The sequence below is a fragment of the Syngnathoides biaculeatus genome, chromosome 12, assembly GCF_019802595.1.
Source record: "Syngnathoides biaculeatus isolate LvHL_M chromosome 12, ASM1980259v1, whole genome shotgun sequence".
Lineage (NCBI taxonomy): Eukaryota > Metazoa > Chordata > Actinopteri > Syngnathiformes > Syngnathidae > Syngnathoides > Syngnathoides biaculeatus.
In genome coordinates, this window is record NC_084651.1 from 5,524,862 (window position 1) to 5,540,213 (window position 15,352).

Consider the following 15,352-nt stretch of genomic DNA (forward strand, 5'->3'; position numbering starts at 1 on the left):
TAATGTCATTTACTACAATAAATTAAAACGAAAATATTTTACATACGTGGAATGAACTGAGTCTGAAATTTGCCACAAACAGGTCACGTAGCCCTTCGTACGATCGGTGATCACGAAGTAGCCCTCAGCCTCTAAAAGGTTGCTCAGGCCTGCTTTAGACACAGTAGGTAACTAGATAAGCGGAGCTGGAATGCTAAACATTAGCTAACCATGTTAGCAGATAAACAGTACCAATGCAAATGTTCAGTTGATGATGTTGGGTCGGAATCTGTAGTGGCACAGAGTTGTAGGCGGGGGGTGTATATGGTCTAATGAGCCGGTGGTGGCTTCACACAAGCGGCGTTCGTTTGCAGTCCGGATGCGGAGGAGTGAACATCTGCCGCTCCGAAGGGAGTCTCGCAGCCTCCATTACGGCTGTGGCCGAACCCAACCCAGCTCGGGGGCAGCGTGCGGGGTGCCGCAAATATCAGTCTCCGGGCAAATTCAAAACAACCCCCCCAAAAAAACGTGTCGATTTCTTTTACTTCCAGCCAACATGGACATTTGACTTCAGGAGCCGTCAATGGCAGCCAATGTGTTTTAAAGCCTTACTCGAAATGGCACCATTTAAACCAGATTCTGACAAGTGGGATGGCGAGTGTGCTTTTATTCTTTATCTTTCGAGGATTTTTGATCAAATAATTTCAAAGGCAAGACACCTGGAATCTCCTTTAAATTATGTCGGCAGGTGGGTGGACGACATCATATGTCTTGTTCCCACGTGCTTCCATACTTACCCAACACATTACGCTGAATGAATACGATAAAAAAAAAAAAAAATTAAAAAAAGCGAGTCATCTTGAGTTTGCCTTCGGGACTGATTGGTGTTTTACAGCTTAGGCAGTTTTGCAAGGCTTCACAGGAAACCAATTTCCCAGCGAAAAGCAGTACAGTGCATAGGAAAAAGACACACGGGTGTTAAGCGAGGGAAATAAATGACGTCGCTTCAGCGCTCACTCAAGTACAAAACGTAATCTTTTAGACAGTTGGCAGGTGGAACAGCTGCAATGTGTTTACCTGGTGCAAAGTTTTCACAACAAAAAAAAGGTAAAAAAAAGGTGAAGAAAGTCATCACAAAGTTGGAAAACAATCTATCCATCCCGCAGTCCTTATAGAGACAAACAACAAGCCCACAAGGACACTGCAGTGAATATGAGAGGCCCGGAAGAATCGTACTGCGGACTGTTTGGATCGCCGCACGCTGCCAAAACGACTGACATTGATGTGCTAGCGTAATATATAGCGCCGCTATTGGGATGTGAATAATATGCTGTTTGGGTAATATAAATGACTTCCCTTTCCCGCTCGGCGTACCGTTGAATAATTACCACTTGGGTCGGCGTCTGGGGGTGGGGGGTTGGGGGACAGGAAGCCGCGCCGCGCTCTCCGACGGCGATGGGAGTGGCTTTAATAACGCGGCCTCGACAGCGGCGAGACGGCACGGGAGTCTGTCGGAGTCGAGCGTGGACGTGACGCATCGACCGATTAGAAGCAGGAATACATATTTGGTACGGTCCTCTCGTTCCGTCTGCGTAGCCAACCCCTTTAGCGACGCACGAGCCAACTCACTGACATGCGCTATTGTTCCTACGAAGCCGTTCTCAATCTTAGTAAATGGAACGTCTATCTTGACACCCTTGTGGTGAAAACACAGCGTTCAATTAAATTATCGTCAGCTGTTATAAAAACACGACCATAAGCTAGAATGCTAGCAAGAGAGCTACAATGTCTGGTACAATAATCCCATGTATTTGTAATGAGGCCCAGGCGGCTAACTAGCGAGCATGCACGCTACATTAGCTACAAGCTAAGTCAAATTCATTTGAGCCACAAATGATCAAAGTCAAGATAAAAAAATGACACTCACTTTTTGTTGCAGTCAAATAATATCCTCGTATAGCTCCTATCTCGATAGGTAAGCGTCACCAATGGCGTATCGTTAACGATTTGATCGATTGTGACAGGTAGCAGAGATGAAACGAAAGTATTTTGCGAATCTAAATCAACATTTACCGCTGCGCTAAACATCAATTCCTGATGCAGGCCACGTTTGGCATTCCCCAGCTTTGGGTTTTCCCGACAATAGACTCGACTCGCGCTGTTCTGGGTAAAAGCAAATGGAAATTTTGAGAATACGTATGATTTGTGATATATGCCCGTATACGTAAGATTCACCACAAAATGCGTATGAACTACGGCTAAATCGTACGAGTTGACGGGTAAGATTATATATATTACTTTTTTTTTTTTTTTAAACAATTCTGTCTTCCATCATTTTTTTTTGTCTTAAAATCATGAAAATGTTTTAGTGGTCCACTTCATTTAAAAGCATGGGATGTTCCAATGGCATAGAATAAAAACTAGACTGCGCACAGATCCCTTTCACGTGGTCATTCGGCTTCAACTTCCGGTCAGGGCAAAACATTGCTTTGGCTACTATTTCACATGAAAATTGACATCCTTTGACATCCTTACAATTGCACGTTGTGAAACGTAATATCGGAATATGTTAGGTTTAGCTTTTTTGGTGTCGATATGGTTCATTCTTGTTGCGCTGTTTGCTGTCAAAACCGTGCAGTCGGTCGCAAAGATGTAACTTTTCACCGGTAAGTGTGTTTCAGTTTAACCTTCATCATTAATTATTATAATTATGAATGTGGAAAATATATTATGAATGTTACATGTATGTGTCAATGTATCTTTTAAATCTTCCTGGGCAAGTTGCAAATGTTTAGATTATATTCATGTCTCTAGGGATCCAAAACATCCCAAATATATAAATTTAGCGCATCGTTTTCCACAATAATGTGTGTACCGGTTACCGTGCTTTTTGCCCTGACCGGAAGTCAGAGGCTTGTTGACCTCGGCGGAAACAACGTCGGATGCAGAGTGCGCAGTCTAGTTTTTAATTCTACTGTCATCGGGATGTTCGCAGCGACGCAAACAGGAGGAAGCGCTTTGCGCAGCCGCGGGACGATAAAGCGAAGGCTGCGCCCACTCCGAGCCGTACGCTCGCCATCAGCGTGATTCCCGCGGAATCCAATTTTAGATTTCCCTCACGCTGAACCGATCACTTGGGAATTTAGCGCTGATAAATGTTGAAAAAGGTGTAATTAGCGTTATTCGTGCTGCTCTGCGAGGCGCTCTGGCCGGGGGATATTTTTCCATACCATCTTCCAAATCTTCCTCCTCCTAAACGTCCCACCTGACCCGCCCCGTTATCGCTGCATCTGCTCCATGCTAATGTTTTTCTTTTCCCGGGCGCATCTCCTTGGAGAGGACAGCCAACCTCCGCTGGCAAACTCCGAGTGCTTTTGTCGCAATAGTAAATTGCACAATAATTTATGTTTTCCCCAAAGTGAGTCTTGGGCTTTGAAGGAAAATGCTGATTTATGTATCGCTGCGAAAAGGAACGCTCTGCATGGAACTGTGAATGTTATTCTATTTTCATAAAGGGAAATGTCAGAATGTATGGAATTTAATGCACATTTCACTCAAAACGCAGTTTTACATTAACAAAAAAAAAATTGAAAAAAAATTACTCAAATGTTATATAATGAACACCTATAGGAAATTCATGGAATTAACAGAATGCATAAAATCATAGTCAAATGTGATTTTTTTTTAAACGTGAATGAGAAAAAAAACATTTTAAACTGTTCAGTCATAGCCATGCAAAAACTTAAATGTGTAAGAATATGAAATATTCCAACGATTCATTATTATGATGATAATAATGAGGATTATGAGCTCTAATGAAACAAAAAACATTACAACACAGAAGCCTTAACATTATAATGAAAATGATGAAGTTATATTAATATTTCGAGCAATGTTCAATTGTAGCTAAGCAAGAAATATATGAATAATACAATACAAAATAATATTTGAATATAATATATACATTTTATGTAAAAATTCAATTAAACAGAAAACATAACACTACTGCAAAGTATAATTTCATGACATTTTTTTTGATAAAGTATACTAGCACTGCTCAATCACAGGCATTCAAAAATATTGTTCAAAATATGAAGTATAAAAAGAATAAATTCTAATACGACGTGTTTGGTCAATGCATTTAAAAAATATTAACATATAACTGCACAGAATAAAATCCTAGTTTAAAAAACTGTGAAATAGGAAAAAATATTTAGGATCGAGCAATAACATTGTTGGATAATTGGCATGTAAAAAAATGAATGGAAAAAAAGAATGTGAAAAAAAATGCACACATTTGGTAGTTTGGTTAAGTCTGATGCGGCAAATATTTTCTGCGATGAACAATTGAATGTATTTTATCAAACTTTTTTTAATACATATTGCATCCTGTTTACATACTCTGGAAATGTGTCTGATATATCCAAAGAAAGATTAAATTACGTAAGTGATGCTAGCGCTCAGGGTAATCAGTGATGCCTTTTGAAACGTCTTCTCCATGAATCAAGTCGGAAGCGCATTGAAGTGCAATTTTTTTTTTTTTTTTAAACGCACTAATGCTGTTTTTTTTTTTTTTTTTTCCCCTGGTGTTGCAAGGAGCATCATCGATCCGTAAAGTTTTCAACATAATTCAATCTTGGCCTTCGCGTGTCCCCGCAGGTTCCCTCCCGTCAGCGAGCTGGCGCCGGTGGGGACGGCGTTGGGGACCATTCGAGCCGCCGCCGTCAACCAGACCATCTACTACTCCATCGTGGCCGGAAACGATTTGGGTATGTTTCGATTGGCGCCACCTTTTGCCGTATTCTGCTTACAAACAGCCCGCAACACGAGACGCGTAAACATTTTGATTTCAAATACCTCGGTGCCTGCCTGGCCCCGACGCAGGTATTCACCGCGGGAAAGATTTGAAGAAATATATGTTCGTAAGCCGTTTATTGATTTGTGTTTCGGTGCACGCCGGCAGGATCTGAAATTTAACTTCTGCCTCGTATATCCTGATATCAGCAGAACAGCAAACGCGTGGAATAGTTTTTTTTTTTTTTTTTATCGGATTTGCAGTTATAAAACTATTTTGTTCATTGTCCCTCTGGCATACAAGTTGTTGGGAAAAGGCTATATAAAATAGTTATGAAAAAAAGTGCGCTTTCACAAAAACATCCTTTGCATTTTTATTATTTCCATTGCATTTACTTGCCACGCAACGGGAGGATCCGGTTATGTGGCGCATGCGGCGGACGCGTCCACGTCGACGGCTTTGCTGGACTCGCGCAGGCTCATCTGTGCGGCTGACAAAACGCAATGCAGCTCAGCTTACCAATAGAGTTCGTCCGCCTACGTCATTAAAATCACATGACTTTGGTTTACCTCGCCATATTGCCGGTCAAGCTAAGCATTGTTCAGTGCTAAGTCGGTTGGAGACGAGACGGAAATATGTCTTGGAGCACGACGCCCAAGAGTTTTTTCCGATACCATTAAACATTTATAAGGTGATAATAAACGACGGTACGTGAAAAAAAGAGAGACACTTGGCATAAAAACCCATATTTAATGCCGAAGTCGATGTTTTCCCCGATAAGAAATTGAACTGTTGGAATTCTCTTCCACTTGTCTCGGACAACTGGATCTACACGGATCTGGTGAGTAAATCGTCGAGATTTACACGGAAAAGTTTGAAAGCGCATAAAAGTCTGGACGCGTACGAATACTTTCTTTCTGGATCTGTTCTCAACAGGAATATATATGACGACTCGTGAACGCGGAAGCGTGTTCGGCGACACCTCGACCTTTGCCGGAATCCCTCGATCTTTTCAGCTAGTATTAAATACATATGGCAAAATTTGAATAAATAACCCCTGGTCTTACACAAGATCACATTCATTAACTATAACTGGAAAAAAAAAATTAGCACAGGGAGTCATCTCCTCCGTACACGGAAGCGTATTGCGGCCACACGTTAACCTCCGTAAACCTCTCTGTGACAGACAGTTTTTTTTTTTTTGCTAAATACGCTTCGTTCTCAAATAAGTCAATTTGGCATTATAAATACTTCTTGGGAATTTGAGATTGAGAAGAATAATTCCTACCTGAAATGAAATTATCGCTACACAGGCGTGTGTATTTTGGTTGGGAACCATCCATCATGTTTCTTTTCTGGTCTTTTCAGCTGGTATTCCATAGAACGATCTCTTTGAATATCTGTCTCGTCTGTTGTGACAACCAACAGCGCAACAGCTCTCGGGTATTGTAAATATTCTCCTTTGGTTAAATGTGTCCCACACTATCGAGCAGCTCTTTTTGACCTGCAATATGGCGCCGTGAAAACGGTGACGTCACGTGCACGAGCTCTACAGGTTCTAATGCTTCTGTTGTACAGACGTTGCTTGAAAGTGGCTGATCTTCAGGCAGCCTACCTTCCAAGTCACGGTTGACGGAAACTGTATTGTATCAAATGGCTGCAAGGTGACAATCTGGGGAAATTCATAATGACATTTTCAGAAGAAGGCAGCTGACAATTTTGGGAGTTTTGCATATTTTATTGGCCACGTGTCAAAAAATATTTGTATGCTCGTTATTTCCGAGAAATTTGTAAATGATATCTTGGGTTCATCAAATATATTTTATGATATTTTATTCCTAAAACCTGTGTTCAAAAGTCTGTAGCACAGTAACATTGTATGTCCATAGAAAATATAGATGAGGGATTAAAAATGAAGTTATGATCCCATGAAAATATACTAAAAAAAATGACTTAAATATTTCAAAGCAACAATTTGAACATGTAATTATTGACACACGGCAGTCAAGCCCACTAAAGAGTTCGAGCGTCAAACTGGAGTCCAGCGACACAGAAAGCCTACAGGAACACCCGAGGGACATTTCAAATTGTGTCGACTCTGTATTAGTTGTAAAAGTGCAGTCACGCCGCAGCCTCAGCGGCGCTGCCAAGTAAGCAGATGGTCGGGACTTCCTCTCGGCGCTTAACGCACCGGCAAGTTGCGGACGCGGCACGGCTCGTCCTCTGCCTGTCCTGAAGTGGGAAAGACATCGGCGACGTCTTTTCGGAGCCGAGCTCGTTTGCTTCTCGCACTTGTTGACAAAATCTGCGGAGCATAATTAGTCCCCGAGAGAGCCCGCAACTCGGCAGGTGCGAATATTTTCTTTTTTTTTTAATGTGTTTGTTTCACGTGAGTGTAACTATGCAAAACGAACACAATAGGCTCTTACTTGTACAGCATGTATACGAAGTACTTATTAATATACTTTTGTGGGCTATCTCCTACTGCCAAAGATGTATATTGAATATTATTTTGAGCAACTATCACATTCCTGTTCAAACATTACACAGCAAAAAAAAAAAAAAAAAAATCTATTAAAACAATTGCACATCCATCCATTTTCTTAGCTGCTTATCCTCACGCGGGTCGCAGGAGTGCTGGAGGCTGTCCCTGCTGGCAACAGGCAGGAGGTGGGGTACACCCTGAACTGGTCGCCGGCTATTTTAACCTTGATAATAATGGTACATCAAAAATGTTTAATAACAGATGTTTTTGGAAGATTAAATGATAGGCGGCACGGTGGATCAGCTGGTAAATGTTTGGCCTCAAAATTCAATCCCGTACCTGCCTGTGTGGAGTTTAGATGTTCTCCTCGTGCCTGCGTGGGTTTTCTCCAGGCACTCCGGTTTCCTCCCACATCCCAAAAACATGCAACATCAATTGGAGACTCTAAATTGCCCCAAGGTGTGATTGTGAGTGCGGGTGTTTGTCTCTGTGTGCCCCGCGATTGGCTGGCGACCAGTTCAGGGTCTACCCCGCCCCCTGCCCGTTGACAGCTGGGATAGGCTCCGGCACTCCCCGCGACCCTCGTGAGGATAAGCGGCAAAGAAAGTGGATTGACATCGTAATTTCCAAGGAATGTTGTTGAAGTGAACCTTTGAAAATGTCATCTTACAGAGATTTATCGAAAATAAAGTATTGGTGATGGATATTTATCTGATAAGCTACCTTATGATTTCTATCCATCCATCCATCCATGTTCTTTTGCTGATTATCCTCACAAGGGTTGTGGGGCCTTATTATATGACTGTTGGTACTTTTCGTGACATATCTCGTCCATGATCATTATGTATTACTAATAACATAAATAAAGGTGAGGGAATTTGTGACTCAAACTGTTTGGAAAATGATACTTGCTAATTAATGAGTGTTATGATTCTTAATATCCAATTTCTTTCATGTGAAAGAAAAATTTACCAGAAAGATCCCTTATAATTTTGAACCCCTGTCCATTTTCCAAGCCGCTTATCCTCACTTCTCCTGTGCTGGGAGGACGCATTACTACTTATATGAAATATTATTAATTGTTACCATTGGATTGGCCAATGTTGTGTGAGTCAGCCAACATTGCAAAGTTGAAGGTTAAAGTTCATCTAACCTGGGGAGGGCAAAGTTGACTCCTCAGTCCCCCTCCACCCCCCTGAAGCCCTCTAATGCACTTTTTTTTTTTTTTTGCCCGGTTTTGTTTAGTCCGTTCCAGTTGGCCTCACAGCGCCGCCCTCCTTTTTGCTTCCAGGTCATTTCCGCGTGAACAACAGAACGGGGGTCATCTCCACGGCGAAGCCGCTGGACTATGAAAACGTGACCGGCTACGTCCTGGGGGTGCAGGCCGACTCGCTGCTGGTTGTCATGTCCAACTTGCGTGTGCCTTCCAAAAGTAAGAAACGTGGGCTTGGGAATGTTCGTTTATGTTCGGGGGGTGTGAAATCATGTTAGTGCAGGTAACACTTGAATTGGTATTGGGATCAAACTAAATTATTTATTGTGAGACCAGGAGCATATTTTTGAACTGTTGCGGGGAAAAAAAGAAAAACACCTAGCAAGAAAAGTCCAGTAGCATCGTGGCTTGCTGTGACTTGAGAACATTTTGAGCAAACTAGCCATCCATCCATTTTTTTTAGCCGCTTATCCTCACAAGGGTCTCGAGGAGTGCTGAAGCCGATCCCAGTTGTCAACGGGCAGGAGGCGGGGTACACCCTGAACTGGTTGCCAGCCAATCGCGGGGCACACAGAGACAAACAGACGCGCTCACAATCACACCTACGGGCAATTTAGAGTGTCCAGTTAATGTTGCATGTTTTTGGGATAAACCGTTTTTTTTTTTTTTTTTTTTTTGGTTTGTTGGCGGCACGGTGGATGAGCTAGGTAAAGCGTTGGCCTCACAGTTCTGAGGTCCCGGGTTCAATCCCGGACCGGCCTGTGTGTACTTTGCAAGTTCTCCCCGTGCCTGCGTGGGTTTTCTCCGGGCATTCCGGTTTCCTCCCACATTCCAAAAACATGCATCAATTGGAGACTCTCAATTGTCCCGAGGTGTGACTGTGAGTGCGACTGTTTGTCTCCATGTGGCCTGCGATTGGCTGGCGACCAGTTCAGGGAGTACCCCGCCTACAGCTGGGATAGGCTCCAACAGTCCAGCGACTAACGTGGGGATAAGCGGCGAAGAAAATGGATGGATGGACATTGTTCTAGTAGTTGATTGCAAAATAATGCTTGCAGTATGTCAAAGTTATATGCTGGATGTGACAATTAGAAATTTGGGCACAGGTTTTAGCAAAAATCCCAGAAGTCACTTTCGCAGGCCATGTGAATTCTTGTGGAGGTCCAAGTCTGGCCCCTGAGCCTTGAGTTTGACACCTGAGATATAGCGGAAGTGAAAACCAGGAGACATTCTGAAATGTATTCAAGTACCACATGAAAAGAAAAAACCCTCATTGTCATGACCAAAAGTAAAAGCAAACGCGTAGACCTGTGTTCATTCAAAAATGGACAAAGGTTTTATTCGTTAAAAAAAAAAAAAAAAAAAAAAAAGGATATTTAATATTATTGTGGCGGGTTGATAGATCAGCAGGTAAAACGTTGGCCTCGCAGTTCTGAGGACCCGGGTTCAATCCCAGCCCCGCCTGTCCGGAGTTTGCATGTTTTCCCCGTGCCTACGTGGGTTTTCTCCGGGCACTCCGGTTTCCTCCCACATCCCAAAAACGTTGCTACATTAATTGGACACTCTAAATTGCCCCTAAATATGGTTGTGAGTGCGACTCTTAGTCTTCATGTGCCCTGAGATTGACTGGCAACCAGTTCAGGGTGTACCCCGCCTCCTGCCCGTTGACAGCTGGGATAGGCTCCAGCACTCCATACAACCCTCGTGAGGATAAGCGGCAAAGAAAATGGACGGTTATGTATGTCAAAAATAACTTGGCCAGTAATACTATACGGCTAAAATTTTGGAGCGACAGCGTCCCGTCGCTATGTTGGAATTCATATTTTGGATGGCAGCTTTATCACGTCTTTTTAACCCATCATTTTTTATGGGTTTTTAATCTATAGCGAAACACCAATTTGCAAATTCTGCTGTTTACATAATTTTGAGGGGACTCAATGAAAAACTCAGCTATCCAATACTCTGTTTTTGTGCTCAGGCTAAAGCAATAACAGACTTGCTTTGGCGCCTTCTGGTGGCCTCCTGGCACTAGCCAGCTAAGTTGAACTGAAGGGAGGAACTTCATTTAGTCGAGCAATAGCTGTGTAATATCAAAAAAGTCTTTTGCCTCTTTTGTGGGCGTCAATTTGCTTGCGGATTTTTCCTACTTAGTGACTGTGCAAGGCTAGAAAAAGTTTAATCATTTCGAAGCCGATTGCGTACGTGAGTATTCGCAGTCACACGTTCCGTTACTGTCCAAACGCTGCACACAGATGCAATCTCTCTCCCTCTCTTTTTTTTTTTTTTTTTTCTGACGTCCTGCCAAACTTGATCAAAACGTGTCAGTTTACACAAATACATATTCGGTATTCCCTGACACATCCGCTCTCCGGGATGATTACCAGTTCAGTTTCCGCCCGCTTCAAGCTAACCAGTTTCGACGGGCAAATCACATATTTGACTGCTTTTTTTTTTTCATCCACTCAGAAAAAAAAAGAGCTTTTATGATCACTTGTCAGTCCGCTGCCTTTGTTCGCCCCACTACGCATACATATTGACTAATTATGAATTTTGGCGCCCGGGTCGGCATTTGAATTGTGGATTTTGACTCCTCGCGGGGGTTCTTCATTTCCTTTTCCGTCGTCAGATCGCGTGAAGAACGCTGAAACCTTGAGGCTGTCCTCCTTGACGTCCATATTTGTACCAAAGTGCACAAAAAGTACTTCATGCGGCTGATGAAAACTAATAACGGATGAAGTCATCAGAACAAACATTTCTCAATGAATCATCGATGACCTACTGTGCGACTGCTCTGCGTCTCTCATGCTGATTGTGGGGATTACAAAGTCGTGATCCTCGTTGTCGAGAGTCAAATCGAAGGCCTTTCGCGATCCACGCGCCGACATTTCGTCCTCTTCGGGCAACCCAGCATCAAACACCCACATTAATAAAATTATGATCAGACGCCGGGAGAGATGTTTTCATTCTCAAGAATGACATTAAAAGTGAAATGAGCATTTTTTTTCCGTCTCTCTCTTCCCGTCTGTGAAGACATGAATATAACTGAAATCATTTTGTTGTTAGTCGGACTTCATTGGCGTCGATTTTACAGATTAAAATGAAAAAAAAAAAAAAAAAAACATCAAAAATCAGACATGCTCTTGAAGTTTCTCTTCCTTGAGATCAATAATCTTTGAAAGTTTTTTTTTTTTAAAGACCACGCATTCATGCAGCTGCAAATGTTACACTTTAAAAGAATGGAGTCACCCAATTCTTTATGCAGCATATTAAAGTTTTTTTTTTCTTTCTATAAACAGCACAGAAAACACGTTTAGCTCACAGCACGTGGATAGCTTCCGCTAACAGTTCTCACACGCGATACGTTTCACAGCGTCTTCTGCGAATCTGGATCACGCGGCGTGTAAGCTAACAAATATATTGGGCAAAACTCTTCGAAACAATATTTCAAATAAGTGAGTTATATCGTATTTCCTGTGTTCAAGAACATACAGAAATCAATTATGACAAGTTAAACATTGAAAATAATACAGCCGGATTGGACAAAAATCACTCACTCATGCCGATCTGTCGCTCTTATTGTGAAGCAACAGGAAGTTGCACACTCTTTTCCTGTTCTCCGCTAGTTATTTTTAACGCGGGCTTTATCATGTTCAATTAACGCGTCAAAACTTACAAATGCGGTACAAGTTCGAGAGCAATGCATCTCAAACGCAGCAACGACCCATTCCCGTGTATCTTTCCTGTAAACGGCACAGAATACACGTTTAGCTCACAGCACTTAAGTAGCGTCCCCTAACAGTACTCACGGTACTGCAGCTTCTTCTGCGAATGAGCTGGGCAGCGTTAGCCGGCGGCTGCAACACAGCGTCCCCCGCTGGCGAATTGCTGTAACTATCAGAACGAATGCTCTTCAACGAAGCAAATGTTATCCATGTCCAAGTCACACAAGAGTTGAATTTGAGGGGTAAAGTATTTTTAAAAAATGTTGTGTATTGGGTGGGCCAAAAATAATAATGTTTATTATGTTATTAATGTCTTCGCCACTCCGCTCCAAACACAATTTGCCGCATAAATGACTCGACGCTCTGCAAAATGGATGACAAACTCCTCATGCCGCCTCACGAGTTGCGTGGTCCGCACGTGTTTTGGGTTTTACTTTTTCACGCGTTCATCAGAATCAGAATCAGAACCAGCTGATTTTTCCTCACCTTTCATTTTGCAGATGGAAACCCACTTTTTTAAACCACTCTGCAGTTCATATGTTGTGCAGATGAAAGTGTATTGAAGGAAACAGCAGGCTAGTTTTGTTGCATGTCGTGTCTTTCAACTTCCATCCATCCATATTCTTAGTCGCTTATCCTCACGAAGGTCACGGGGAGCGCTGGAGCCTATCCCAGCTGTCAACGGGCAGGTTGCCAGCCAATCGCAGGGCACATGGAGACAAACAACCCAAACAAATGACAATATTGAGATATTGCAAGCATTTTTATCAGCAATACTTGAAAAACCCATTCCCTTGATTTATGAGTCCAAAACTACTTCATAAATTCCACGTGTAAATATGATCAGGCGGTCAGAGATATTTATGATTCCACAGACATAACGGATTAGGGTTGTGGCCCGCGACAAAAATGAGTTTAACACCCCTGCATTATACGAATGCGTAAGGAGCATTTAAAAAAAATTAAAAAGTTGATTACTGATCACATATCTTCAAAGAGACTGTTAAAATTCGGTGACACGGAAGTAACGCTACTGGGTATCGATACCGAGGCGAGTTTCGGGAGGAGCAATGTAGCCAAACACGATCCATACTCATTTTGTCCGGTTATCCCAAAATGGCTAGAACACTAAATCAGTTTATGTAACATTAGTCACCATCCATCCATTTTCTTAGCTGCTTATCCTCACGGGGGTCGCGGGGAGTGCTGGAGCCTATCCCAGCTGTCAACAGGGAGGAGGCGGGGTACACCCTGGACAGGTCGCCAGCCAATCGTAGGACACATCGAGACAAACAGCCGCACTCACAATCACACCTATGGGCAATTTAGAGTGTCCAATTAATTTTGCTTTTGTTTTTGGGATGTGGGAGGAAACCAGAGTGCCCACCCGGAGAAAACCCACGCAGGTACGGAGAGAACATGCAAACTCCGCACAGGTGGATTGAACCCGGGACCCCAGAACTGTGAGGCTAACGCTTTACAGCTGCCGCACCCGTGCCGCCCGTGTTTCAACATTATTATGATTACTGTATTTTCCGCACTATAAGCCGCACCTAAAAGCCTTTAATTTTCTCAAAAAGCCGACAGTGCGCCTTATAATCCGGTGCGCCTTATATATGGATCATTATTGAGCCTTTAGCGCAGCGCCATCTAATGGAAGCATGACGTAACCCCAGCCTCTACTGTGGCATCTATTCTGTGCGCCTTATAGTGCGGTGCGCCTTATATGTGGAAAAAAAAGTTTTTAAATAGGCCGTTCATTGAAGGTGCGCCTTATAATGCGGAAAATACGGTATTATTTTTTAGCTGTTTATCATGTAATCGATGCCAGTTTGCTGTTCGGCGCAGCCGCCGTTAATGTGTACACAGGCGGCCACAAAACATCACATAATCGGCATAATCGGTACTTGCCATCGGCTCATACTCAAATGTAAATAACCTAGTGAGCGTTTTTGCCAGTTCTGGGGCAGGTTAGTTCCCACTTGCCTCTAAATTCTAGTTACAAGGCCAGCGTGGGAACGGAACGGCGTTGTAGACAGAGGACTCTCTGTACTTGAAACAGTTCCAGCGAACTGGAGCATTAATCGTGACAGGAGCCGCGGCACGCAGTGCAGGCGCAGGTCCAAGTGGCGCCACGCACGTCGTTTTATTGCAATTTGTCGACTGCGGAAACGGGACTCTTTTTTTTTTTTTTTTTTTTACCGTCGTGTCGCGCAGGAGCAGGCCCGGTTAAATCGCGTGCCGTCGGACAAAGCGCGGTGCGTCGTTCTCGGGCCGGATCCCCGCAGAGGACGGCTTGGAACTAGTCCAGGTTTGAAAGGAGAGGGGAGAGGCGGAGGAGGACGTGGGCGCACCTCATCCACCTCCCCCCGAGGGTCCCCGCTCTGTCTCGCAGCTTTTGTGGCTGCAATCTGACGGTGTGCGCCCAAATCCCCCGGCGCTCGGCGCTCTTCAATGCAACATGACTTTACACTTTTGCAATCCAGAAGAAGACAAATGGGATACGACAGCGTGCGTGTGTGTGTGTTTTGCCCCCTAACGTAGAGTGGAGATGTGAAGAGAAGTTTGCTGCCGTACATACCTTGACTTACCACTCAATTATTAATTTTTCAAATTACATACATCAGTTGAAAGATTTTCATTACCGTAATTTCCGGCCTACAAGCCGAGACTGTTTTTCCCCACGCTTTCGACCCTGCGGGTTTATGCAGCAATGTGACTAATTTGTGATTTATTGAAATATTGGTGTTTGCATTGAATGCTAGCTGAAAAGGTCGACGGATTCCGGGAAAGGTCGACGTGGCGCCGAACAGGCTTCGGCGTTCACGAGCCGTCAAAACCGTTACTATTTGGGATTTATTCCTGATGAGAACCGATCCAGCAACCAAGTATTCTTATGCGTCCAGACTTTTATACGCTTTCAAACTTTTCCGTGTGAATCTCGACGACTTATTCGCCAGATCCGTGTGTAGATCCAGTTGTCCAAGACGAGCGAAAGCGGGTCGATAGTCCAATTTCTTATCGGCGAAAACCTCGACTTCGGCATTAAATATGGGTCCTCTATGCAGAGAGTCATTTTTCCACGAACCTTCGTTTATTTTCACCTTCTTAATGTCTGACGGTATCGGACAAGACTCAGGGCGTCGTGCTGCAAGTCA

At 43.4% G+C, this 15,352-nt stretch overlaps 1 protein-coding gene and 1 long non-coding RNA gene across 2 annotated transcripts in view; one reads left to right on the forward strand and one right to left on the reverse strand.

Annotated features, from left to right (window-relative positions):
• Positions 1-15,352, forward strand: part of LOC133509551 (protocadherin-15-like) — a 284,180-nt gene that overhangs the window by 237,096 nt on the left and 31,732 nt on the right. Inside the window, exons 25-26 of the mRNA XM_061836682.1 lie at positions 4,639-4,748; positions 8,551-8,691. Of these exons, the coding sequence (XP_061692666.1) occupies positions 4,639-4,748; positions 8,551-8,691 (251 nt within the window). The remainder of the gene's footprint in view (positions 1-4,638; positions 4,749-8,550; positions 8,692-15,352) is intronic.
• On the reverse strand, positions 6,906-12,282 carry LOC133509552 (uncharacterized). The gene is made up of 3 exons (XR_009797378.1): positions 12,027-12,282; positions 11,252-11,365; positions 6,906-7,079 (listed from the first exon to the last, which is right to left on the reverse strand). It is a non-coding gene; the product is annotated as an uncharacterized LOC133509552 (long non-coding RNA).